Source organism: Heteronotia binoei, chromosome 2, assembly GCF_032191835.1.
Source record: "Heteronotia binoei isolate CCM8104 ecotype False Entrance Well chromosome 2, APGP_CSIRO_Hbin_v1, whole genome shotgun sequence".
Classification (NCBI taxonomy): domain Eukaryota; kingdom Metazoa; phylum Chordata; class Lepidosauria; order Squamata; family Gekkonidae; genus Heteronotia; species Heteronotia binoei.
In genome coordinates, this window is record NC_083224.1 from 184,978,226 (window position 1) to 185,006,133 (window position 27,908).

Sequence of the window (27,908 nt, forward strand, 5' to 3'; positions counted from 1 at the left end):
CATGCACTCGTTTCGAAAGGGGACTGGATGATGGAGACCAGCTCCCATCCATACAGTGGTTGGCTGTACCTTGGTGTACTCTTCCTGGCTTAGCTGCCCAAACTTTCCCATTGATTAACTGGCACAAGGCAGAACCCAGGTACCATTCCAATTACCTCGGGTTCAGGTCTACTACTCAGCCAAGCTGCCAGTGGCTCTCCAGGGACCCCCTTTTCCAACTCTGTTGCCTGAGATTCTATTGCTTGAAATGACAGAAAAGGTGGAAGAGGAATCTAGCAGAGAGGAGGTAGCCCTAAGGCAACGCTTTCAGAAAGCATGGGAGTTTTGTGAAAGGTGTGTGAAAAATGGGGCTGGCTCCTTCATGTACTCTGGTCACAGAGGATGGGAGGAGGAAGGGCTAAGCAAAAGGGCTGCCAACAAAGCCTAGTAAGTCGGTGTATCCAAAAGATCTTTGTATCTGAAATATGCCTTTGAGGATCACAACTGACCTGTCTTGATCCTCCAGTAGCAAAACTAGAGACTGTGGGAGACAAACCACAGCAAATGTAATAAAGCCAATTAACAAAAGTCAATATAGTTTTCAACAATACATCATGGTAGAAACAGTACACAGAAGTCCTGCAAACAATATAACAGTCAACAATCTTCCACTGCATACTTTCCAACCATCAAAAATAGGTCTTCATAACATCCTGGGTGCTCAACTACAGTCTTCCAGTTTTTCTTTTAGGTACCCCAGGACTACACTAGGTGGCACATACCCAAATGGGGCCAGAGGAAGGACTAAAAGCCCAATGATCGTTTTGATTCAAAGGTTTCTTTTTCTGCTCTGGTCCAGAATCTGTAGTCTCCCTGGTAGAAACATTCACACTGAAACAATAAGTCTTGTCTCAAAAGATATGCAACCATTCTTTATTTCCAATAGGCTCTGTGTTCTGATGACCTGCTTCTGATGGCTGGAAAGGATGATGTGGAAGGTTATATTCAGGGCTTTTTTGTAACAGGAACTCCTTTGCATATTAGGCCGCACACCCCTGACGTAGCCAATCCTGGAGCTTACAGTAGGCCCTGCACTAAGAAGCCTGGAGGATTGGCTACATCAGGGGTGTGTGGCCTAATATGCAAAGGAGTTCCTGTTACAAAAAAAGCCCTGGTTATATTTTTTGCAGGGCTCTGTATTGTTTCTACTATGATGCATTGTTGAAAACTTTGTATTGACTTTTGTTAATTGCCTTTATAACATTTACTGCGGTTTATTTTGTCTCCCGCGGCCTCTCTTGTTCTGCTACTGCAACTTTAGAGACCGTGCTTTTCGCATTAGTGCTTGTCTCTTGATCCTTCAGTAACAGTTCAGGAAAAAGGCACCATGCAACCTGCAGGCGAGCAAACGTTGAAATCCCACTCCCAAACGAGGAGCTCCCAAAATCTCAACTATCTCAGCACGTTTGCCCAAAGGCTCGACGGATGCTGGCGCTAAGTTAACCTGGACACACAAAAAGCAGCCAAATTAAAAATAGACATTTTGTTTTAATTTAAAGCAGATAAAGCGGCAAAGCATTTGTTGGCCTCCCAGGCAGAGACGAAATTCTGTCTTCTCGTCCTCGCCCCGTGGACCTATTTGTAAGAATTGGCCTTGTGTTTTGGCAGGAAAGTGAAGTTGTCAGGAACAGGACCCAGAAGCATCTCGCTGCAAAAGAGAAAGAGAAAATGTTTTGAACACAGACTGGGTTGAGGTTCCTTCCGGACAGCTACAAGAACAACAGGCTCCCCCGCTTTCTGCTCTGAAGCGGAAGGAGAACCATGGCCCAATGGGATGTCCTGGGATCACCGTATTCAAAATTAGGCTGTCAAGCACCATAAAGACCTGCTGGAGAGGAGGCGTAAACCAGGGGTGGCCAGACTTGCTTAACGTTAAGAGTCACTTAGAACAAACAGCAGATGTCTGAGAGCCGCAATACATGAATCTCAAGTTTGAGAGCTGCAAGGAAGGCAGAGAGGAAAGGCGAGGGAAAAGAAAGCAACTTCAGCTTTAAATTCATTCTCCAAGCTGCCAGCTGGCTTGGCGAAGTGATTTAAAAGAGGCGAATGCCTTCTCCAAGCCAGCTGACGGGGTGGTGAGGGCTTCAAGAGCAATGCAATATGTGTGAAAGAGCCACATGTGGTTCCTGAGCCACTGTTTGGCCACCCCGGTGTCAACGTTTAGGATGCTTTAACTTGGGCCAGTAGCTCTCGAACGTTTTTAAGAAGGACCTGCATCCAAACTGGGGTCCCACCTGTACAGTAACTTCATGGTGCTTTACTCCCTCCCCAGCTTCATAATGCAGTTAACAATGAACCGGAGTCCGCTCTATTTTTGTTTGACATTTCTAAATATATAGCATTACTGAGCAACAGGATGCCTTTCATGGCCAATTCTGCACATTCAGCTGAAGGTAAAAACCCATCAGGCCGCCTCTTAAAAACCCCACCAGAGCCAGTCTGGTGTAGCGGTTAAGTGCGCAGACTCTTATCTGGGAGAACCGGGTTTGATTCCCCATTCCTCCACTTGCAGCTGCTGGAACGGCCTTGGGTCTTGTAGGAGTTGTCCTTGAAAGGGCAGCTTCTGGAAGAGCTCTCTCAGCCCCAACAACCTCACAGGGTGTCTGTTGTGGGGGAGGAAGTTAAAGGAGATTGTAAGCCGCTCTGAGATTCAGAGAAAAGGGCGGAGTATAAATCTACAGTCATCTTCCTCTCCTAGTTCACCCTGGTCATCTTTCTCCCTCCTAGCCACATGATCCACTTTTGGGTCCCAATGTATCATTTATGAACCACTGGCGGGGTGTGTGTGTGGCTGTGGCGAACAGACTGTGGCGGATTGTCACGTGGCTGATAACTGCATCTCCTTCGGCTTGGACCAGGCTCTCCTCTTAGAAGCATCAGGATGGGTAGCTGTGTTTGTCTGCGCCAGCAGAAAAGAGCAAGAGTCCAGGAGCACCTTAAAGACTTAACAAGATTTGTGGCAGGACACGAGCTTTCCCGAGTCACTGCTCGCTTCGACGAAAACTCATCCCGTGTCATGATCCTGGGCCTCTTTAGGCCTACAGGCTCCATAGAAGCCTGCCTCAGAGTATTCCTAAAGCCTACATTTCCCAGGATCCCTTCTGTCCCTCTGATTGGGTGGCAAGGTTTTGGAGGGAAACTAGCCCAGAGGGTGGGAGGAGAGCATAAAAGGGCTAAGTCCAAACAGGGTGTGTTCTTTTCTGGAGAAGCTGCAGGCAGAGGGCTCTCTGGAAGGGGCAGCAGGAAAAGATCCCTTACCCAAGGGGGTAAGTGCTGGTTATTAGAGTAGGAACGGTATAGTTAAATGTGTCAGGGCTTTTGTTTCTTTGCACCAACCTTTACTGTTTTCATATTCACTTTAGCACTAAATCTTTGCCACCCACTTATTGTTTTAGAGCACTACTAATAAACTTCTTTTTGTTGTTATACGGCCAGGGTTCTCATGTCTCCTTGGTCACAATTAGGAGGTATTTATTAATAAGGAGCAAGAGCCCCGTGGCGCAGAGAGTTAAAGCTGCAGTACTGCAGTCCTAAGCTCTGCTCACGACCTGAGTTCGATCCCCGGTGGAAGCTGGGCTTACAGGTAGCTGGCTCAAGGTTGACTCAGCCTTCCAACTTTCCGAGGTCGGTAAAATCAGTACCCAGCTTGCTGGGGGGAAAGTGTATGACTGGGGAAGGCAATGGCAAACTATCCTGTAAAAAGTCTGCCGTGAAAAGGTTGTGAAACCAACATCACCCCAGAGTCGGAAACGACTGGTGCTTGCACAGGTGACCTTTCCTTTCCCTTTCCTATTAATAAGGAAGAAGGGGTGGTTGGGTGCTCTGGGCCCTCTATAGAGACCCTTACCAGGGTGGTGGCAGCCAGTAGAAGGCCCTGCTAGGCCCAGCTGTGTGACACTCTGTCACAAATTTTGTTAGTCTTTAAGCTGCTATTGGACTCTTGCTCTTTTCTACTACCTTAGAATGAAACTGCAAGACAGGTAAGGGTGAGAAACAACAGCTTCCAGACATCACAACAAACCCCCTGTTCAGGAACCAGCATGGCACAGAGGTTACGTGCAGCTTGTGTGACCTTGGACCAGTCTGAGTGGAGGCAAAAGCAATCACTTCAATCCTTCTATGTGACTGGGGCAGTCTGAACATGCAAAATGGATGTCATTTGGAGCTAAGATCCAGCACAGAACACAGGAGCGACACCCTCTCAAACAAGCAAAAAGTTGGCTGCGTTGCCAGAATCTCAGACCTGATCTTGATCCAGTCGCCCACGTTCTGGCTCGCCATGAGGGTCTCTAAGTAGTCCCGCCCCATGTAGTACGAAGGCCTCTCGTTGATTCGCTGTGGCAGTCGTTCCAGCAGGCCGGCTGGAATGTACCTTCCCAAAGCACCATGAAGCTCAGTTAGAAGAGACAGGCCATGCTTAAAATGACACTGGGCTGGATCCTGCAGACCCGTTTTGTGAGCAGTGGTGTTCCTCACAGTAAGGAGATTGCTGTTGTGAAACGCCCACCCAGAACTTCTTGTGTAAAGGAAGGCTCCATATGCCAGGGGTGTCAAACTTGTGGCCCAGGGCTAAATCAGATCCCTAAGCAACTAGCTGCCATCTACTTCCTTCTCCCTCTCTTGCTTCCTTCTGCATCACAGCTTGCTTTGCTAGGCTTGCTCAATCACGCAAGAGCTACAGAGCAGAGCCTCTTATTTTCTCCATTGGCTGAGACGCCCCCCAAGGGGGGGAGGGAGAACTTGCTTTGCCAGGCTCTCTCAATTGCACAGCAGAGCTACCGAGCCAAGTCACTTTTCCTTCTAACGACTGAGGCTCCTCCCCCTCTGGGTCCCCTGAGGAAAGAAGGAAAGAGCCAGAGCTTCCTTCGCTCAGTTCCCTGGATTGCGGGTGAGAGACAAAGAAAGCACCTTTAAGACCAACAAGTGCTAATGTTTTAAGTGTGTTTTATTTTAAAAATCTTTAATTGTGTTTGTCTGGGTCCTTTATCAAGTTTATATCTCTGCTGCCTGGCATTTCATTTTATGACGCACGTGGCCCCGCCCGACAAGGCCTCATTGATGTGACCTTGGGCCAGTCTCAGTGGAGCAAAAGCAATCACTCCAATCCAAGTGATTTGACACCTCTGCCTTACCCTGAAGGAATACAAAAATATCAAAGATATTGTGCAAAAACACTCTTGACTAGTATGCACAAAATTAGGTAACTTATATTCTATCATATAATAAACACCCTACAAAAGTAGGCATACATTCATATTCATCCAGTAGAAATTAAAGCTGCTAATTAAGATACCAAAACGGGCGTTTGAGAGAGAACTTGGCTGGAACTTTCAGTTGGCTTACGAGGGAAGCTGCGGGAGCAGCGGAACGCAATCAAAGCCGGAGTTTGCGTGAAGGGAAGAATTTCTCCTTCAGAAGTCAACAAGCAACGGAGGGACTCCTGCGGAACTTTATTGTTGAGTCTCAGTACTCTGTTTGGAAAATTAAGAGACTGTGTGGGGTCCTCCCTGTAATACTGTATGTGAGACTCTTGTTTGTCTTTAATTTCTACTGGAGGAATATGAATGTATGCCTACTTTTGTAGGGTGTTTATTATATGATAGAATATAAGTTACCTAATTTTGTGCATACTAGTCAAGAGTGTTTTTGCACAATATCTTTGATATTTTTGTATTCCATATATTGTGCTGCCATTGTTCTTTTGCATTGTTTTTACCCTGAAGGAAAGCACGTGTACTGATCTGCAGGATCCGATTCAACATGCTTGTTTCTGGGGGGTTTAAAAACCATTTGTACGCAACTAGAAGCAGACCCACAACTCTGCTACTGCTCTGGGGTCAATGAGAAGAACACAGACCATACAGCTTCCTTCGCAGCCAATGGCCCAAACTTTTATTTACTTCCACTTGCCTTTGTCCCCAGTGACCTGCTTCTTTCCCCTCTCCTCCATTTTATCCTTACAGCCACATCGGGTGGTAGATTAGGCTAACTGATTGCATGATGTTGTGTGTAGAACAGCCAGGAGAGCCCAAGACTGTCCGGCAGCCAGGAGTTCTCGCTCTTTTAGCGTTACGCACCACTAGGTGGCGAGCTAGATTTGTGTTTTCAAGTCAAGAGGCTTTCAAAGATGGTTTGCTATTGCCTCCCTCTGTGTCACGGCCCTGAAAGTGGGGGACTGGCCCAAGGCTCCCTGGGCCAGGACTCTAGTGCCTTTCCCTCCCACCTTAATCACCTGGAACAGAAGCTCGCATTAAGACAGGGGTGGGGAACCTTTTTTCTGCCAAGGGCCATTTGGATATTTATAACATCATTGGTGGGCCATACAAAATTATCAACTTAAAAAATAGTGCTCAGCCGAGGGAGAACGACTCAAGCTGGCAAAATTAATGAAAATCATTGTTTTTCTATTTGAAGTCATGTGAGGAGAGCCTAATCTGGCACACACATACCCAGCATGCCACCCTAGGCAAATGCCTAGGCCCAGGGCTTTTTTTGTAGAAAAAGCCCAGCAGGAACTCATTAACATATTAGGCCACACCATCTGGGATAATCAAGTGCAAATTGAACTGGTGGTAGTAGCTGGCTCCCACCCCCACGTCTCCCTCCCTCCCTTCAGGTGGAAACTGCAGCTGTTCCCAGCAGACCTTTAAAGTCACTCACACACCCCAGCAGCAGTCCTTCACAATGCCCACCACTCAGGCTCCACAGAGAGGCTGCTGAAGAGCTCGGCTGGGCCCCCCTATTCTTGCCGGCCAGCTGGGCCCCAGGGAGGCTGCCACGTGGCTTGGCCCAGCAAACCCCAAGGGCCAGACCAAGTGATCTTGAGGGCCGTAAATTGCCCTCAGTCCGGATGTTCCCCACCCCTGCATTAAGAGATGCTATTATGTAAAATTCAGACTGCAGAATCCTCCCCATAGAATTCTAATTTGTCTTTAGCACAGAGGCTAGATCACAAAGCACTGACTATGCTGTTCCCCTTTTTGTTAGGAAAAAGCGATGTCATGCAGAACTCCTCCCTGGGTATCTGGGGTCACAGAGAAACATGAACATCCCAGAGAAATCAGGGATAAAGATACCTGCACAGGAATGAAAGCCATTCAAGCAAGAACTTCCGGGTCTTCTCCACACCCTGAGTGTCCGACCCCCAGTGCTCCAGGCCGTAGCTGGTAAAGTCCTTAAGCAAGTCCAGCCGTTCGCTAGAAGAAATGTCCCAGTGCCGCTGCTCCTTGATTTCCGTGAATATCCATGGCTTGATCAGCGCCCCCCTGTGGCCGGAAGACCAAACCGTTGTACTTATCAAAATATCAATGCTGCTCCTTCCACTTGCGACTGCACACATCTTCCATTATATATATAAAATTTAAAACCATGACGTAGTCCAAAACTAGAAATCTTATGTTGGGGGAAAAAAAACCCCTACTCCAAAATAGAGAAGTTTTAAGGCTGAAAACAGCAGGAATAAGGAGCTCTTTAAATTCAAAACATTTGTATCTCACTTTTCTATTAAAATGGATCTCCAGGAGACACATGAAAGTTGTCCAGGGCCTTCAGAAATCTAATAACCCAGATCCTTTAAGTGGGGACCGAATCTGGGACCCTTTGCATGCTGGTGTGGAAAGTGCCATCACATTACAAATTACTTCTGTCCAGGGCTTTTTTGTAGCAGGAACTCCTTTGCATACTAGGCCACACACCCCAGATGTAGCCAATCCTCCTGGAGCTTACAGTAGGCCCTGTACTAAGAGCCCTGTGAGCTCCAGGAGGATTGGCTACATCAGGATGTGTGTGGCCTGATATGCGAAGGAGTTCCTGCTACAAAAAAAGCCCTGCTTATAGCAACTTCATAGGGTTTTCAAGGCAAGAGAGGTTCAGAGGTGGTTTGCCATTGCCTACCTCTGAGTCATGACACTGGTATTCCTTGGAGGTCCCCCATCCAAATACTGACCAGGGCCAATCCTGCTTAGCTTCTGGGATCTGACAAGATTGGGTTGGCCTGAGCTATCCAGTTTAGGCAGGATGATTTGTAAGGGTGACGAATGGATGGAAAAATGTCCCTGTAATCTTCAATATTTTCAGCGGGGTGAGAGACACCCTTTCCCTACTGTTAAAAGGGTACTTTTTCCTTCATGTCCGTTACAAAGAAAGAAAAGCAAAGCCATTCACCTTGCAATCATGATCCCCGAGACTCCAGTCTGCATGGCTCGATTTGCGTCTTCGTAAGACAAGATGTCCCCATTTCCTGTGCCCGTAGGAGGGGACAGTCAAGGATCAGCAAGAAATCAAACAAACGGAGAGCAAAAAAGATTATTTCAGGTGCTGCGAGAGGCATTTCAGGAAACCCTGCTCCTCTTAAACAGCCCCCACTTCCCAGCTGCACCAGGCCAAACTTCTGCTTTTTCACAATTTAATTCAAATTTTAAAATAAAATAAAACTCAGCGAGATCATACAAGAAAGCTAAGTTTGCTTCTGGTTGACACATTTAATTAACATATGAAATTCTCCACCACAGGACATGGCTGATGAGTTAGGTGGCCTTGAAGAATTAGATCATGGTTCTCCAACATGGTGCCCAGTGGCACCATGACACCCACCAACACCTTTTCTGATGCCCACCAAGTATTTCTTAGAAAGTGGGTCAGGCTTCTGCCCAGCAAGGCCTCTGATTGACCACTGAATATTGCTTGGCCAGAGCTCTCACCAGAGCACAAGAATCTTCACTGTGTGACTGGAAGTTACTTGTGGCAGACACTTTCTGCCCTTTTTTTTTTCTCACGCAGCAGCCATTTTGTGACTGCACCCACCACACTACGTCAGAATTCCAAAGGTGCCCGTCAGATCAAAAAAGGTTGGGGACCCCTCTGGGTTAGACAGACAGACATGGAGGTGAACGCTATGAATGACTATGAGCTGTCAGAACCTCCAGTTCATCTTCGTGGCTTCTGTGCAGCCCCACGTGGGGGACTGCCTGAGGGCAGGCCTGCTGCGGAAAAGATTGCCAAGCTTTCTAATAGACTAGGAGTGCCCTCCTCCCTCAGGCACTTTTCCGCCAAAAAGATCGCCTGACTGAGAGGAGGGGTGCTACTCCCTCAGTTCTCTTTTTTGCTGCTGCGGAGAGATCTCTAGTGCTGTTCTCTGTGTTTTTCCTCACCTCAGTTTTGAGGCTGAGGAGATTTTTTTTTTCTCTCAACAATTTTTTCCTTTTTTGTCATCATGATAAACCACCATTTTCTGCCCCTTGGCTGCCTAAGACTCACACAGCAGAGCTGCCTGCTCTTGCTGTCACCAGTTTCTCCACGTATGGATAGAGCTGGTCTCAGAAGAGCTCTCTTCAAAGGCTTTGCCTGTGTGCCATCCTGACTAATGGCATATCCCCCCTCCGTGGTGAGGTGTGGTGGAAAAGGAGCCTGCAGCAAATGGCCCTCTTCGGAGGCTTGCCTGTGTATCAGCCTGGATAAAGGCATATCCCCCTCCCTGGTGGGGTGGGGTGGAAAAGGAGACTGGTTTCCTGAGGGTGAGAAACAACATCCATATCTTGGTCTGATTCAGGAGGGCTCCTCTTATAAGTAAGTGGGGAGGAGATGCCCTGGCCCCTCACCTCAGATCTACCTTAACTTGGCTCCCTGGCTAATTTAGCTGCTGGCCACTGATGTTCAAGAAACACAGAGCATCATCCACTGACTGCAGAAAGCACACCAAGGGCAAGAAGTGAATTTTGAGAAGACGGCCAAACGGAACCCTCACCACTTCGGCAAATTCAGGACCAGTGATCTATGCATGGCTCAGACTGTCTCACGGTGCTCAGTTTAACACCAGTAGGGGCTGAGACGGAAACAAAGAAAAGCTCATTGCAAAACACCCTACCAAATAGGGGCATTGGGCTGGCGAGCTTGGCACACTCCGCGATGTACTCCCAGTCCGCCCCCTTTGTGTAGCGCTGCTCTCTCGATCGGCCGTGGAGCTGAGGGGGTCACCAAAAAAGGGGGGGGGGGGAACAATAAGCATGACATTTATTTAATGCTGACCTTTGCTTCAAAAGCAGCCAAAGAAAACAAATGCATTGCAAAGACAACCTGTGGGTTTTTGAAATCTGGGGGGAGGGGGTGATCTGGGCCTCCTGGTGATGGATTCCACGGTCCAGGTTACGGGCTCTTCCCTCCAAAGGGAGGGGGTCAGAAGAATCTGCAGGAGGACTTGGGGGCCAGCCAAGGAGGAAAGGTAGGCCCAGCAGAAGAGGGCAACACATTTCCCTGCAAGTTTCAGATCTGAACACTGAGGACAGCTAGCAGGGTTGGTACAATCATCTTTCCTATAAATTGAGGTGGTCCATTCTTTAAGAAACCTGCCAGTCCTGTCAGTATTAGCGAAGAGAGTGGCTAAAACAGGTGTCCACCAGTCTCGAAGTCTTAAGCATATCTAGTGGTATACAATTTTCACCTGGGGCTTTATTACTCCTCATTGAGGAAATGAGGGATTTTATTTCACTCACAGTTACAGGAGGCCACTCAGACAAACCAGTCAACAACGATGCGGATGGATAATTAATTGCAATGCTGTCATGGGGTCGATCATTGAATAACTTTAAAAAGCGTTCTTCCCATTGTTGTTGGAAAATATAAGAATCGGACTCAAACCGAATTCTCCCTCCCGAGGCTGCAAGAATCCTCCAAAACTTTGACGTATCGCTCTGATTTAAAGCCGAGGTAAGATTCTCTTTTTGAAGTTGTTATTTTTTTTCAGCCTATTGTTGTATTGAATGTTTTATTGAGGTTTTTTTAAATTGTTGAGTCTGGTTGTTAGTTGTTATGGCATTTTGTTGCTAATGCAATAGACTGATTGACTGAGGACAGCTAGCAGCCACAAAAGCGAAGGGAACCTCCATATGGCTCAGGCAGTATACCTTTGAAAACCAGATGCAAGCAGGCAAATCGGGGAGAGCCTGTTGCCTTTATGCTCCGCCTGTGGGCTTCCTTGAAGCATCTCTCTGGTCCCTGATGAGAGCCAGGGTGCTGGACCAGACGGTGGTGGAAAGTGCCGACAAAGGCTCGGCTTATGGTGACCCCGTACGGTTTTCAAGGCAAGAGACATTCAGAGGTGGTTGGCCATTGCCTGCCTCCGCAAAACAACACTGGACATCCTTGGAGGCCTCCCATCCAAATACTAGCCAGGCTGACCCTGCTTAGCTTCTGAGATCTGACAAGAGCAGGCTAGCCTGGGCCATTCAAAATGGGCCCATCAGTGGCTGACAGTCAGGACAAAGGAGGTATGGCTGGCATGGGAGCCTCTGCGTGCAAGCTTATGAATATATGAAGCTGCCTTATACTGAATCAGACCCTCAGTCCATCCAAGTCAGTACTGTCTACTCAGACTGGCAGCAGCTCTCAAGCTGAGGTTTTTGACGCCTACTTGCCTGGACCCTTTTTAGTTGGAGATGCCGGGGATTGAACCTGGGACCTTCTGCTTACCAAGCAGATGCTCTACCATTGAGCCACCGTCTCTCCCCAAAGCTTTCCAAGGCATCTCCCTTGCCTACCGCTGGAGACAGGATACTGCCGTAGCAGGATTGTTGGCTTCATATGGCAGGGTATAAGTAACAAATTACCAAAGATTAATTACCAGAGAGTCATGTACACGTGGAATTCACTGCCGCAGGAAGTGGTGGTGGCTTACAAGCACAGGCAGCTTCAAGAGGGGATCGGGTAAACATATGAAGCAGAGGTCCACGAGTGGTTATTAGCCACAGCGTATTGATGGAACACTCTGAGACAGAGATGCTCTGTATCCTTGTTGCTTGGGAGGGCAACAGTGGGAGGTTTCTGGAGTTCTAGCCCTGCTGGTGGACCTGATGGCACCAGAGCTTTCGCCAATGCAAGGCAGAGTGTTGGACTTGATGGGCCACTGGCCTGATCCCACATGGCTTCCCTTATGTTCTTATGGCTCTACCAACAGAGCAAACAATCATTCCTTGGATCACACAAATCCTTTAACCCAACACTGACTCCCACTCAAGGCCCATGGGGACAGCTAGGGTTGGATACCATGGATCCATTCCACTAGCAGGGAAGACTCCTTCTGCCAAAGGAAATAAACACTTCTAGCAGAATGGATCTGCTGCAACTCACCCCACCAAAATGCATTCTCATGAACGAGAAGCATTGTAAGTTACAGAAAAAGACTCAAGAGAGCACATAACATGTTCTGCTTCTGGATTCTTGTGATATACTTGAGCATCTCCCCTCCCCCCCCACACACACTACCCAAAGAAAATAATCTCTGGCACAGCCATGTTGAGATATCCCAGAAACCTCTGCTGTTCCCAATTAGAAAAGCGACTTTCTGGGATCATTACGTATGTAATAGTTCTAGATGGTGAATGAGTAAGAGATCATGGATCTGGCTGTAGACTTCTCCTAACCCACCTTCTCTTGGGCAAAGTCCATCCCCGTTTTTATGCCATGAGTGGGCCTTTACTACAGTTGAAAGAACATAAGAACAGCCCTTCTGGATCAGACCAGTGAGGGTCCATCTAGTCCAGCATCCTGTGGCCAACTGGTTCTTTAGGAGGGCCAATAACAGGGCATAGAGGCCAAGGCAGATGTTGCCTCCTAGCACTGGGATTCAGAGGCTGACTGCCTCTGAATGTGGAGGTTCCCTTGAATCACAATAGCTGGTAGCCGCGGATAGGCCAACCTGCCATAAATCTATCAGGTCGTGTGTGCAGGGCCTTGTTACGATGAAAACCCTGGCTGTGGATCTCTGGTGAAAGGCAGGGGGAACTCACACACCACAAATGGAGAGGCTGAGGAGTGTGCAGTGGGTCTTTCTAATGGACAGAGGTACCCTGGGGAAAGATGTGCTACAAATATTCTCAACCTGTCTGCTCTTGTTGAGAAATGACAGAAGTCTTTGCACATCCAGTTTTATTAAACCAAAGTCATTTCCGCCCTGTGAACTTGGTCCAGAGTAGAAGTCTACCTACAATGCTCCGGGAAGCCAGGATGGCACTACTTACTGTGACCAGAGAGGCCCCCCATTCTCGGAGGTTGGGGATGATTTTGTGAGCCAGGTTGACTTTCTCTTGGACTCCGGTCCGGATCTTCACAGTCAGGGGGACATCTAAGACCTGCCAAAGAAAGAGAAGACAGAGGTGTTTCGGAACTTGCACCATGTTTGACGGGATTCATGCCTCTGAACGCCAAAAGCTCTTTTTAAAGAAAAAGACTTTAAACATGACACTGGCAACAGCAAGGTGAAAGAACTCCCCCACTGCGATCTTTGTACTCACACAGCATTTCATTGGAACTGGGTAACTGCAGGTTGCAGATGAGACATCATGCGGGGGGGGGGGGGGGAGGCCGGCAGCTTCTGATTTTAGCATGGGTTCTGTTAAACTTATTATCCGCTTACCAAACGTTACATATGAACAGTTGTGGTCATATTGTAATTATATGTTATAAACATTTGTAGAAATCAGGGCTCTTTTTGAGCAGGAATGTACAGGAACGCAGTTCTGTCTGGCTTGCCGTCAGGGGATGGGGCCTAATATGCAAATGAGTTCCTGCTGGGCTTTTTCTACAAAAAAACCCTGTGCAAAACAATGGTAATATCAGGGGGTGTTGCCTAAGATGCAAATAAGTTCCTGCTGGGCTTTTTCCTACAAAAAAAGTCCTGGCGGAGATCATAATCATTCAAAACCAGTTTTTGGTTGTTGTTTTTTTAAATTTAGTTGACTTTGTTATGGCAGGGAAGCAAAGGCCTCAAGCAGGATTCTGCCCCTCTTCAAGTTGCTGCTTGAAGGGCTTTTGGTAGACTGATCAAAGCCACCAAGTGCTGTGATTAGAGAATGTAGAACAGGGTTCCTAAATAACTGAGCCGTTAAGCTGAAGAAAGAATTGAAATATCATCAAAATCTAGAGAGTCGTTTAAGAAAGTGGCTGAGTTGAAGCTACACTCCTCGGGAGCACCCACCTTGTGAATTTCAGTTGGACTACTTCCAAGTTTGGACTTATATCTATTCATTTGGGGACAGGGTTTTTTTGGCCCCTTGGGGTTTCTGTTACTTTAAAAGGCCCTAGCGCCACCAGCCTCTATCATTATTGCATTGTTTATTTTGTGTTGTACACAATTCTTATATTTTTGTAAACTGAAAGACGGTGTATTACTTGGCAGCTTTGATCAGCCCCCTCAAGTTGCAGCTGACTTACGGTGACCATGTAGGGTTTTCAAGGCAAGACATGTTCAGTTTGAGCCAATTTGGCATAGTGGTTAAGTGCATGGACTCTTATTCATAAGAACCAGGTGTGATTCCTCACTCCTCCACTTGCAGCTGTTGGAATGGCTTTGGGTCAGCCATAGCTCTCACAGAGCTGTCCTTGAAAGGGTGGATTCTGGGAGAGCTCTCTCAGCCCCACCTGCCTCACAGGGTGTCTGTTGTGGGGAAGGAAGGTAAAGGAGGTTATAGGCTGCTCTAAGACTCTGTCTTTGAAAGGGCAGCTTCTGGGAGAGCTCTCTCAGCCCCACCCAGCTCACAGCGTGTATGTTGTGCGGGAAGAAGACAGAGGAGATTGTGAGCCACTCTGAGACTCTGATTCAGAGAGAAGGGCGGGGTATAAATCTACAGTCGTCGTCTTCTTCAGAGGTGGTTTGCCATTACCTGCCTCTGCATAGCAACCCTGGACTTCCTTGCTCATCTCCCCCCATCCAAATGCTAACCAGGGCCAACCCTGCTTAGCTTCTGCGATCTGACGAGATCAGGCTAGCCTAGGCAATCATGGTCAAGAATACGAGGATGGAAATATAAACGGGGTGTGTGGGGGGAACAAAGCTATGGTGGCCCTTGAAGGAAGAGATCTTCTGCTGGATCTGGGAGCACAAAGGGGCAATGAGAGAAGGGAATGATTTTGCAAACAGCAGCTTTCCACACCAGGAGAGCCCCCAACGCCAACTGTAACGACTAATCCTGCAAATCTGGCAGGGATCCTTAAACGTCTACTGTAGAATTTCCCCTCCTAAATCCAATTCTCACCAAATTTGGGGGGCAGGTAGAGGAGAGTCAGGTGGAGACTCGCTGTGAGTTTGGCATCTCTAACACGCGGGGGGGGGGGGGGGGTTCCCACCACATCCAAGAGTCACAAACTGCATGAACCATGGACCAGTCCATTAAACAAAAAGATCCACGAAAATTCGTGCACAAACCTATACGAACCTCTATTTTTCTGGTCCACGCCCATCAGCTCTCATCAGCACCCAGGCGTTCATTGGTCTGAATCAACCAACCACGTAAAAGATGAAGCAACCCCCTAGTCTGAACAAATGGGGCTTGGGCTGTCATTGAAAGGTGGCCTTGCACTGGAAGCAGGGGATCACAAAACAGATGATGATGATGATATTGGATTTATATCCCACCGTATACTCTGAATCTCAGAGTCTCAGAGCGGTCACAATCTCCTTTACCTTCCTCCCCAACAACAGACACCCTGTGGAGTGGGTGGGGCTGAGAGCGCTGTTTTGAGAATTGCTCTTGAGAGAACAGCTCTGCGAAAGCGATGGCTAACCCAAGGCCATTCCAGGAGCTGCAAGTGGAGAGGTGGGGAATCAAACCCGGTTCTTCCAGGTAAGAGTCTGCACACTTAACCACTAACCAAACAGATGACAAAACCACTGAAGGTTAGAGGCAGGCAGAGGACGGCTCTCGCTTACCGTGTTCATGCCCCGGACAATTTGTTCAAACTTGTTGGTGCGGCTCATTAAGGCACAGCCTCCTCCCTGCCAACAAAGAGGTAAAAAAATGAGGTGAAAAATTAGATGTACTTCCCCCTCACCAACCATTGAGTCCAAGAAGAACTTTTTCTCTGCTCCAATACGTGAAATGGAACACAGCATTCACAGAACAGTCCACCCCACCCCCCGCCGTGTGAGGCTGTTAGCCTTCAAACTCCTACAGTGCAGAAATCTAGCATATCAATCAAATTAAAGGTAAAGGTAGTCCCCCTGTGCAAGCACCAAGTCGTTACTGACCCATGATGTTTTCACGGCAGACTTTTTACGGGGTGGTTTGCCATTGCCTTCCCCAGTCATTTACACTTTACCGCCAGCAAGCTACTGGCATTAAAGCTGTGAGCTACTGCATGAATTAATTTGCTCTGGGGCCATTTTTCCTGAGCTAAGAAAAAATGTGTGATCCAGAGGCTAAAAAACTCTGTGCTAGCTCGCACTAATTCAGCCTGGAGGGAACACTGCTGTCCAGCACACACAAACCTTTCTGCCTGCACAAGGAACTGCCCTTTAATGCAAGAAGTTGGCTTCTTGTACTTGAGGAAAGCGTTACCCCAGTCGCTGAAGTGTACAGGACAATGCTCACTGAGAATCAGGGCTTTTTTTGCAGCAGGAACTCCTCTGCATATTAAGCCACACCTCCAAGCCAATCCTCCTGGAGCTTACAGCAGGCTCTGCACTAACAGCCCTGCAAGCTCTTGGAGGATTAGCTACATCGAGGGGGAGTGTGACCTAATATGCAAAGGAATTCCTGCTACAAAAAAGCCCAGCTGAGAACTAAGCCGCAGTCCTGGATGAAACCGTCAGCCCATCTTTCCCAGCAGCAGCTGTTCCCACAGTTCTGATTTTAGGGCCTCAGCTGGAGACTAGTAGGATGCAAAGTCTGGACTCCATCACTGAGCTTCAGCCTGTCTCACTGTCCTGTACATGTATCCAGCACTGCCAAATGCAACACACTACCTTCTTATACACCAGGTCTATTGGGCAGCCGACATTGATGTCCACAAAATCCACTTCGATGGCCTGGTTCAGAAGCTCCGCGCATTTGGTCATGGTGTCTGGAAAGGCTCCTTCCAGCTGCCGAGGAAAACCAACTGCGTGAGAGTACATCTAATGCATCAGAGCCTTGGCCTCTCAAGGTTAGTACTGTAGTCAGGGGTGCTGAACTCATTTGTTATGAGGGCTGGACTGACATAAATGAGACCTTGGAGGGCCAAGTCATGTTGGACTGGGCCATGTGTGTACCTATTTAAAATTCGGTAACAGAGATATAAACGTTATAAAGGACACAGACAAACACAAAAACTTAAAACATTAGCACACATTGGTCTTAAAGGTGCTTTCTTTGTATCTCTCCCATGGGATCCAGGGAACTGGGCAAAGGAAGCTCTGGCTCTTTCTTTCCCCAGGAGGCCAGGAGTGGGAGGAGCCTCAGCCAATAGAAGGAAGAGATGCTTAGAATCATAGAGTTGGAAGGGACCTCTAGGGTCATCTAGTCCAACCCCCTGAACAATGAAGGAAACTCACAAACACTTCCCCCTAAATTCACAGGATCTTCATTGCTGTCAGATGGCCATCTAGCCTCTGTTTAAAAACCTCCAAGGAAGGAGAGCCCACCACCTCCCGAGGAAGCCTGTTCCACTGAGGAATCGCTCTAATGGTCAGGAAGTTCTTCCTAATGTTGAGCCGGAAACTCTTTTGATTTAATTTCAACCCACTGGTTCTGGTCCTACCTTCCGGGGCCACAGAAAACAATTCCACACCATCCTCCATATGACAGCCCTTCAAGTCCTTGAAGATGGTGATCATATCACCTCTCAGCTGCCCCCTCTCCAGGCTAAACACCCCCAGCTCCTTCAATCTTTCTTCATAGGACTTGTTCTCCAGACCCCTCACCATCTTCATCGCACTCCTCTGGACCCATTCCAGCTTGTCTATATCCTTCTTAAAATGTGGTGCCCAAAACTGAACACAATACTCCAGGTGAGGTCTTACCAGAGCAGAGTAAAGCGATACCATCACATCATGTGATCTGGACACTATACTTCTGCTGATACAGTCCAAAATTGCATTTGCCTTTTTAGTCACCGCATCACTGTTGACTCATGTTCAGAGTATGATCCACTAAGACCCCTAGATCCTTTTCACACATACTACTGCTAAGACAAGTCTCCCCCATCCTATAACCATGATTTGGATTTTTCCTACCTAAATGCAGAACTTTACATTTATCCCTGTTAAAATTCATTTTATTGGTTTTAGCCCAGTTTTTCAGCCTGTCAAGGTCATCCTGTATCCTGTTTCTGTCTTCTGTGTTTGCAATCCCTCCCAATTTAGTATCATCTGCAAATTTAATAAAATAAAATTTTATTCCTTCATCCAAATCATTGATAAAGATGTTGAACAAAACAGGTCCCAGGACAGATCCCAGAGGCACTCCACTTGTCACTCCTCTCCAAGAGGATGAGGAACCATTCACAAGCACTCATTGGGTGCGATCTGTCAACCAGTTACAGATCCACCTAACGGTAACAGGATCCAAACCACATTTTACCAACTTGTCAACAAGGATAGTATGTGGAACCTTATCAAAAGCCTTACTGAGATCAAGATAAACCATGTCTGTGCAATTGAGAGAGCATAGCAAAGCAAGCTATCCTTCCGTATCTCCTCCCCAAGGGAGGAGCCTCAGCCAACAGAGAAAATACAGACTTTGCTCTGTAGCTCTTGTGCGATTGAGCAAGCCTTGCAAAGCAAACTATTATGCAGAAGCAAGAGAGAGGGAAAAAGCAGATGACAGCTAGTAGTTTGGGGGCCTGACAGGAGCCCTCCGAGAGCCGGATTTGGGCCCCGGGCCACATGTTTGATACCCCTGGTCTATGTGGACTGGAAGCAAATGGGTCTCCAGAGTCTTGGGTAAGGAAGGGTCTTTCACATCATTTGCTACCTGATCCTTTTAACTGGAGATGCCAGGGACTGAACTTGGGACCGTCTGCATGCCAAGCTGTCATGATTCTGGGCCTAGTGAGGCCTGCAAGCCCCAGGGAAGCCTGCTTAGGAGTTACGGGGAAAAGCCTACATCTCCAAGGATCCCCTCTGTCCTTGTGATTGGGTAGCAAGGGGTTTGGAGGGAAACAGGCCCAGAGAAGGGTGGGGCCTGGGAAGAGATTATATAAAGGCCAAGCCCAGGAAGTGGGTGTTCTTTCCCTGGAAGGCTTAGCTAGAGGCAGGCTGTCGCCTGGAGAGCTGGAAGCAAGGGAAAGGCCCTTACCCAAGGGATGGGGGATAAGTGTAGTATTACAGTAGGGACTGTAGAGATAGACGTGTGAGGACATTTGTTTATTTTCCCGTCACTCTTTTACTGGTTAATGCACCTTGTTAATTTACATTGCGCTAAAATAAACCTTTTTGTTGTCGTTCACTCTGCCTGGGCCTCACGCCTATTATTTGGCCTAAGCTACAGAAGGCCTGAAGGGCTTGGGAGGAGACTCTGGGCCTTCTCAAGGGGAACCTTTAACCCAAAGCGGTGGCAGCACTTGGTAAGACCCCTCCCCCCCACCCCAAATCATGACACAAGCAGAGGCTCTTCCACTGAGCCACGGCCCCTCCCCAGGTGTTCCAGCACAATCTCAGAAAAACTCACTTTACATACAGGAGTGGATACTGAACAGCACTAAGCAGAAGGTTCTCAGTCTTTGCAAAAGGGTGAAAGATCCATGCCGCCGCCATACTAAGAGGACCTGCGGTCCACTCCATGCTCCCTCTCCCCCTCCCCCAGGTATCAAGTCACCTGCACGCCAAAGACATCCTCCGTGTTGTGCCGCTTCAGCAATGCCCACTCCGACGACTGCCCCTGAAGCAGGTTGGTGCACACTGCCATCTCTCCACAGGTGACGTCGGCGCCAAACCTCTTGCATATTCTCCGGAATGGGAGATTGCCACACTGAAAACCATGGGAAGATCAGGTATTACTGTTAATTGCGTGGCTTTTGGCAGGTGCCGCTTGGGATTGTGGATTTTTTCCCCTTCCCTCTCCCATAATGCCAGATCCCGACGAAATGAATGAGCAGCAGGCACAAGACAGAGGCACAGCACAGCAGAGGCACAGCAGGCTATTAGCCACAGTGTATGTGTGTATATAAAATTTTTTGCCACTGTGTGACACAGAGTGTTGGACTTGATGGGCCGTTGGCCTGATCCAACATGGCTTCTCTTATGTTCTTAAAAGGAAATACTTCTTTACACAATGACCAACTCAGTTGTGGAATTCACTAACAGACGGAGTGAGGACCATGAGCACAAAAGGCTTTAAAAGAGGATTGGACAGATTTTATTGGTCATTTGGTTTCTAAACTGCCCTCCCCTGTGAGACGGCTCACGGCGGTGTATGTCAATAAAAACAAGACATACATGATTTCATAATTAAGAGCAATAAACAATTAGTTAAAAACAATAAGTACATTTGTTAAATTAATTAATTAGGGGTGTCGAACTCATTTGTCATGAGGACTGGATCCGACATAAATGAGACCTTGTTGGGCTGGGCCATGGTCATCATAAAATGTAACGCCAGGTAGCAGAGATAGCAGAGATGTAATGCTGTGGTGCAGAGCGGTAAATCTGCAGTACTGCAGTCGGAACTCTGCTCACGACTGCAGTTCAATCCCGGCGGAAGCTGGGTTCAGGTAGCCGGCTCCAGGTTGACTCAGCCTTCCAACCTTCCGAGGTCGGTAAAATGAATACCCAGCTTGCTGGGGGGAGGGGGGGATAGTGTAGATGACTGGGGAAGGCAATGGCAAAACACCTCGTAAAAAGTCTGCCGTGAAAACGCTGTGAAAGCAACGTCACCCCAGAGTCGGAAACGACTGGTGCTCTCACCTAACCTACCTCGTGGGGTGATTGTGAGGATAAAATGGAGGAGGGATGTAAGTCATATTGTGTCTCCACTAGGGGAGAAGGACGGATTATCAATGAAATAGCTAAATAAACAAACAATAAATTTGGAGCTTAAAAACTGAATGTACTGGATAAGCAGCTGCAAGTGTTGAAATGAAATGGATCTTCCAAAGGCGGAAGCTTTTCTGCTTACCGTTGTTAAAGGAGCCAGGTAGAGCTTGCCCTGGAGATCCAGCTGGAGGACAAAAAGGTAGAGAATGAGACATTAAAGGTAAACAGATCTTCAGCAGATCAAGGCAGTGTGGTGTAGCGGTCAGAGTGCTGGACTGTCAGGGGTGTCCAAACTGCAGCTCGGGAGCCACGCGTGGCTCTTTCACACATATCACATGGCTCTCGAAGCCCCCACCTCCCCGTTGGCCGGCTTGGGAAAGGCATTTCTCTCTTTAAATCACTTCTCCAACTTGAGAGTAAGCCTGCATTAAGTTCCTCCTCAGCCTCCAGGAGCTGCACAATATGTGAAAGAGCCGCATGTGGCTCCTAAGGCGCAGTTTGGCCTGTTTTAGAGCGACAAAAACAACAGAGTCTTGTGATACCATAACACTAAGGGATTTACGCTGCTATTAGCCTTCAGAGACCAAAGCACATTTTGTAAAATGCACAAAGTGTTCCTATCACTGGTGGATTTCAAGAGGAAAAATACTGTAAGCTGAAACTCCTGTATTTCATGGCCTTTCGGCCCCTCTGCTTACACTTATCTTGCCCCTGTGTGCGTCAAATGAGGATCACACTCTGATGGGCAGCCTGTAGAAGCACATGCCGCAATAAATCTCTTGCGAGTTGCACCAAGCATCTCTGTTGGTGTCATTGCACTAGGTGAGCATGACAATCGTTTGAAGCTTCACTGTTATGGGACATAATAATAATAATAATTTTTATTTATATCCCGCCCTCCCCGCCGAGGCAGGCTCAGGGCGGCTTACAGACATGGAAAGTGCCATTACAGTTAATACATTATACGGTAAAATACATTAAAATACAATTAATAAATTAATTACATAACCATAGCAGGCTTACTCTACTTTGGAGAGCTGCCTGTTGCATCTCTGTATGAGTCACTGTTATATGATATAAATTTCAGGCATCAGAATTATGGATGTCTCCAATATTAATTCAGTTATTTTTTTAAATAAAAGGAGTGTTCCCAGATAACAGGAGTTTGAAGAATGCTCTTTCAAAAGAAACTGCTCAGTTTGCCAGTTCGGGAGTCTGAAAAATAGTTATAAGTACCTTTTTCTTCTCACAAGGCCTCAGTTTTACAATATCTTCATCTGTGATGGCACCAGCCGTTTTGACAGCAGTGTCCGCTGGTGGGCAGGCACCCTCCAATGCAGACTCTTCTCTGTCCAACCCGCCAACCACCTCCAGTCCCTCCTCTCTGGCAGCTTCTGCACTCCCTTTGGAAAGCGAACAGTTTGTCACATCATTCCCCCCTGTGGCTGCATGGCTGGGTTTGCCCAAGCAGCGAAGATACTGGCTAGATTTCTCAAAAGCCACTTTCTTCTTGCGCAGCTGCTGCTGGAGTTGTTTGCTAAGGCTGTTTTTCACTATCGGTTTCCCCTCCCACTGTTTCAAAAGGTCCGCATTAACAACGTTCCTGTAATCTTCTCCAAGGTGGGCCCCGGAGAATCGGCAGGTAACTCCATACATGCATTTGCCAAAGTTCTTGAAGAGCACACAGCTGTCTCCGAGGTCCGGCAGCTTCATGGCCATGTATTCCTTCACGTCATGCAGGAAGCGGCACCGAGGCCCAAAGAAGCATTTATCTGCACGTTCCTGCAATGAGAGAAACATTTTTGATGTAAGAGAGGTGGCATCTGTCAGCCTCTGAGGCTAATCTGACCCACAAAGGCACATTCAGGCTTGCAAGCACGTTTGGAATTCTGACACAGCGTGGCAGGCGCATTATCAAAATGGCTGCCACAGGAGGCGGAGCCAGCAACAAAGTGACTGCCACATCTTAACTTCAGCAACATGGTGTGACTCCTCGGGCTGCGGTGGCAGCTGCTGCCAAAGCAGCATTTAAAAAATCTGCACAATCCATCAAATCTCCAATAGAGAATCAGAAGCCTTGCTAGGCAAAAGCCCTACCTGGTCCTATCCACTTCCTAAACATACTTGAGGGTGCCAGGAAAAGTATTAGAAGACGCCATCACCCACAGGCATCAAGTTGGGATCCTGACCTACAGCTTTTCAGTCCTGGACTTGCAAACAGATGGTCCCAGGTTCAATCCTGGCATCTCCAAGGAAAGGACCAAAGATACTGGGAAAAACCTTTCATTGTCTGAGATCCTGGAAAGCTCCTACCAATCCTAGCACAAAGTACTGAGCTTGGTAGATGACGGCATAAGACACTTCCTATGTCTGCACACGAGACATCACCCTGACAACAAAAGTCCGTATAGTCAAAGCGATGGTATTCCCAGTAGTAATGTATGGCTGTGAGAGCTGGACCATAAGGAAGGCTGAGCGCAGGAGAATAGATGCTTTTGAGCTGTGGTGCTGGAGAAGAACCTTGAGAGTCCCTTGGACTGCAAGAAGATCAAATCTGTCAGTCCTGAGGGAAATCAACCCAGACTGTTTCCTGGAAGGTCAGATGCTGAAGCTCAAATACTGTGGCCACCATATGAGAAGGGAGCACTCACTGGAGAAGATCCTGATGCTGGGAAAGACAGAAGGCAAAAGAAGAAGGGGACGGCAAAAGATGAGATGGCTGGACAGCGTTACTGATGTAACAAACACGAATTTGAGCAGACTTCGGAGGATGGTGGAAGACAGGAGGGCCTGACGTGACTTTGTCCATGGGGTCGCAAAGAGTCGGACTCGACTGCACGACTGAACAACAACATGTCTGTACACATAATACATATACTGAGGGCTTTTTTCACAGCAGGAACTCCTTTGTGTATTAGGCTACACCCCTTGTTGTAGCCAATCCTCCGGAAGCTTACAGTAGGCCCTGTAAGAAGAGGCCTGCAAGCTCTTGGAGGATTGGCTACATCAGGGGTGTGTGGCCTAATATGCAAAGGAGTTCCTGCTACAAAAAAAAAAGCCCTGCATATACTCCACATAGGCCAGCATCACAAGCATACATCAAGCTTGCAGGGTGAGTTGCATGCTCAGCAGGGACATCAGATACCTTCTGGCAACATCAGAGTATGTCAACTGGAATCCAATTGCCTAGCGATTAATCCCAGGCTCTCCAGGTTTTGTTCCTCTTAGGTTTTTATAAAGTATTTATTTGATTTGGACCTCACTCTCCTCCACTATCGTGGGGTTCAGAGCAGATCACAAGATGTGATGCACAAATTCACTGCGAGTTAAAAGCAGTATCAATGAAAACGATTCTAAACAGTTTCAGCATTCTGATTCATCAGATGTCCGTGTACTAGCACCGAGGGATAAGAAAAAAGGGGAAGAGGCAGGAATAATGTACAAGATAGAAGTTCGCCTAGCATCACCCATATGCTTGGTGGTGTAATTTCCATTTTGCAGGCCTTGTGGAACTGCACTAGTTCCCGCAGGGCCTGGATCTCACTTGGAAGTGCATTCCACCATGCTGGAGCCAAAGCCAAAACGGCTATGGCTTTAGTCGACACCAAGCATGAACCCCTTGGTCCTGGGTGACAACCGCTTCAACTCTTGGCTTCTCTAGTTAAAAGATCTCAGACTTAAAGACTGGAAAAGGCTTTTCTCTGTCCAAGACCCTGGAGAGATCTTCCCAGTGAGAGCAGAAAGTTAGGGGATGGGTGGCTTAACGCAGCTTTGTATGTTCTTAGATATTGTTTATAGACTCCTAAGTCTGGAATGGAGCTTGTACAGTGCGGATTTCAACCCCCTCCTCAATACGGGCCAAGCTAGACCATCCCTGAGAGACAGCCGCCCAGCTTCTGCCTGAAGCAAAGGAGAGAGCACCACCTCCCCAATGGCTCCCAACTAGAAATTGTCCCAAGGGATACAAGGTGCATATCAGCAACTTCCTTACATGAGCGATCTACATGGGTTCTACGACAACCCATTTAACATATCCTACCCAAAAGAAACTCCTCCAGGCCACCCATCCGCTTTCCACACAGACTTTACCTGGATTATCGACGGGCACAGGCGATGCTTCTCATAACGCATGGGATTCATGCACGGCCGATTTCTGTTCTGTCCTCGGGACCTCTTCCTTCTGGGAGATTTCTTCAGCTCTTCAACTGCCTCTTCAGGCTGAGTAACTTTCTTTCCGTCTTCTTCCAGCTTCTGCAGCTTGGAAGGAGGCTGCACAGGGTCACTGCTGATGTCCTTTCCATCATCATCATCATCACCACCACCATCAATGTCACCTTTATTGCTTTTTGGGCCATCTTCTTTTTCAAGGTAAGCATGAAACTCTTCTTTCGTGGTGAGGTACCTAGGGAGAAAAGGGTTCAACAGTCTTCACACATCATCAGAAGGATACCTGCTCTTGCATCTTCATTGGAGGTCTTTCTCTAAGACCCCATTTTCCAGAATATTGTAAAACTGGGGGGGGGGGGGGTACAAAGAACTGCAAGCAAGATGATTAGGGAGCTGGAGCACCTTTCCTGTGGGGAAAGGCTGGAGAGTCTAGGAAAAAGGGGGCTAAGGGGAGACGTGGTAGAGGTTTATTAAATGCCCATGGTGGAGAAAGTGAGTAGAGAGCGCATGTTCTTCCTGTCCCATAGTACTAGAGCAGGGGTGGCCAAACTGAGGCTTGGGAGCAACATGTGGGTCTTTCACGCATATTGTGTGGCTCTCAAAGCCCCTACCCCATTGACCAGCTTGGAGAAGGCATTTGTCCTTTAAATCACTTCTCCAAGCCAAGCCAGCCAGCGTTTTGGAGAATGTATTTAAAGCTGCTTTCTTTCCACCTCTCTCTCCCTCCTCTCCATCTATTTGCCTTCCTTCCTTGCAGCTCTCAAATACAAGGCGTTCATGTCTTGTGGCTCTCAAATATCTGACGTTTACTCTATGCGGCTCTTACGTTAAGTAAGTTTGGCCACCCCTGGACTAGAGCTCAGAAGGATGCAATTAAGTTGTTGGGAAATAGGTTCAGAACAGACAAAAGGAAGGAAGTAATTCACTTTGTGAATTACAGCAATCAACTGTGGAAATCACTGCCAATGGTGATGGTTATGAGCACAGATGGCTTTAAAAGGAGGTTCGATAAATTCGTGAAGTTGATCTGTTAGTGGCTACTGGCCACAGTTACTAAAGCGAACCTCCACTTTCAGAATCAGCAGACCTCTGAAACCAAGTACTCGGAGGCAATATCAGGGGAGCTTTGAACAAGCTTAGAATGGATACAAGGAAGAACTTCTTCACCCAAAGAGTAATTAACATGTGGAATTCACTGCTGCAGGAAGTGATGGTGGCTACAGGCATACATAGCTTCAAGAGAGGACTGTGTGCATACAGAGCAGAGGTCCATCAGCAGCTACTGGCCATAGATGTATTCTTGGTATTTGGGGGGGCCACAGTAGGAGGGCTTCTGGAGTTCTGGCCCCACTGATGGACCTCCTGATGGCACCTGGGTTTTAGCCACTGCATAACACAGAGTGCTGGACTGGATGGCCCACTTACCTGATTCAACACTGACCTGATCCAACACTGTGTAGTGGTTAAGCGTGTGGACTCTTATCTGGGAGAATCGGGTTTGATTCCCCACTCCTCCACTTACAGCCGCTGGAATGGCCTTGGGTTAGCCATAGCTATTGCTATTGAGTTGTCCTTCAAAGAGCAGCTGCTGTGAGAGCCCTCTCAGCCCCACCTGCTCTGAGTCTCTGATTCAGAGAGAAGGGCAGGGTATAAATGCAGTCTTCTTCCCCTCTTATGTTCTTATGAGTATCTTGGCCTCCTTAACCAGAGTAATCCATTGGCCGCTGTGTGAAGTAGTACACTAAACTAGATGGACCAGGAGTCTGATCCAGCAGCATCTACCTGTGTTCCAAAACACAGCAAACATCCTACACCTTCCTTCCTGGTAATTAAAATCCCATCTATGAAAAAAACAATTGAACAATGTAAGCGCACAGTAGAACACATTTTAAAAGAAAGCATGCTAGTTTTATTCTGTAGATCAGTTTGTAGACAACTGTTCAAAGACAGTATACAAGTGCGTCTTTAAAAAAATCACAAAAATCAAAGAATGAGAGAGATGACAAACGTTTAAGCTCAGGTCTCGGGAAGGGAGGAATCACTTTACTAAAAGGGGACGGGAGTCTGCTTCCTTTATGGGGGAGAAGAAATGCGCTGGGAGGGGCGAGCTCCCTAAAAGGGGGCTGACCAGAAAGAGCTAAGAAGAGACTGAGTGGGGAAGGGTATCCGGTGGTCCCTTGCAGAGACTGGAAAGGTGGGAGGGATTCCCTCAACGTGGGCAGGCAGCTCGGCAACAGTTAAGAGGTCAAAGGAGCTGAGGGGTTCCTGGTACTCACTGGGCTTTGATGGGTGCCACCCCCGCAGGAATCTCCATGCCGGGTCAAGGCTTCCTGCAGAGGGGCGCCGCGGATCCTACACCTCAAGCGCACGCGTCTCCACATTCAAAGCTAAGAGGCGGCCACCAGCGAGATGGAGGAAAGACTAAAGCGAAGCACGCGGCCAGAAGGAACTTCCGGTTTCCGTTTTAGCCGCGAGAGCTATTTTCAAGGGCAGCGAAGGGTTGGGTGCCTTCAACCATAGAGCTGTTGAGGGAAAGGCATGGTTCACCCAGCCTCCCGTTCTCCAGCGTGAATCAGTTTTTCCAAAGCCGGTGTTCTATCATAGAGAGGGTGAAGTACAGAGCGGCAATAGCGGTAGAATCCAGAAAATGGCGACGTGGGGGGGACGAGAGATCCCAGTAGGCAGCCGTGTTGGTCTGAAGCAATAGAACAAAGCGGTAGACAAGTGCACCTTTAAGATCAACTAAGTTTTATTCGGAATGTAAGCTTTCGTATGCTCTTAAGCAAACTTCATCAGGCAAAATGGGAATGGCAAGCAGTAGTTCTTAATATAAGTGGGCAGTGTGTTGGTATGTAGAATCATGGGAATGTTTTTAGCAGATTAAAAGAATCACAAATAGGAATCTGTTTTGTTAGTGTTAGAACAAAGCAGGGCTGAAACAACAGGGGAGGGGAGGGACGGGAAGCAGAAGGTCCCAGGTTCA

General features: G+C 47.7%; 2 protein-coding genes across 3 annotated transcripts in view; one reads left to right on the plus strand and one right to left on the minus strand.

Annotated features, from left to right (window-relative positions):
* Positions 1 to 27,908, plus strand: part of REEP6 (receptor accessory protein 6) — a 518,143-nt gene that overhangs the window by 182,823 nt on the left and 307,412 nt on the right. The window lies entirely within an intron of this gene.
* DUS3L (dihydrouridine synthase 3 like) lies at positions 1,508 to 27,533 on the minus strand. 2 transcript variants are annotated; one of them, XM_060232639.1, is made up of 13 exons: positions 27,202 to 27,533; positions 24,848 to 25,160; positions 21,995 to 22,540; positions 20,901 to 20,942; positions 19,602 to 19,754; positions 16,772 to 16,888; positions 15,737 to 15,802; positions 13,050 to 13,160; positions 9,902 to 9,998; positions 8,203 to 8,278; positions 7,116 to 7,304; positions 4,283 to 4,411; positions 1,508 to 1,687 (listed from the first exon to the last, which is right to left on the minus strand). In XM_060232639.1, the coding sequence occupies exons 1-13, from the start codon at positions 27,237 to 27,239 to the stop codon at positions 1,615 to 1,617; spliced, it is 1,950 nt and encodes a 649-aa protein (XP_060088622.1). In that variant the 5' UTR covers positions 27,240 to 27,533; the 3' UTR covers positions 1,508 to 1,614. The 2 variants fall into 2 exon arrangements, with proteins under 2 accessions (XP_060088622.1, XP_060088623.1); XM_060232640.1 differs by lacking the exon at positions 21,995 to 22,540 and having other exon boundaries at positions 27,202 to 27,525.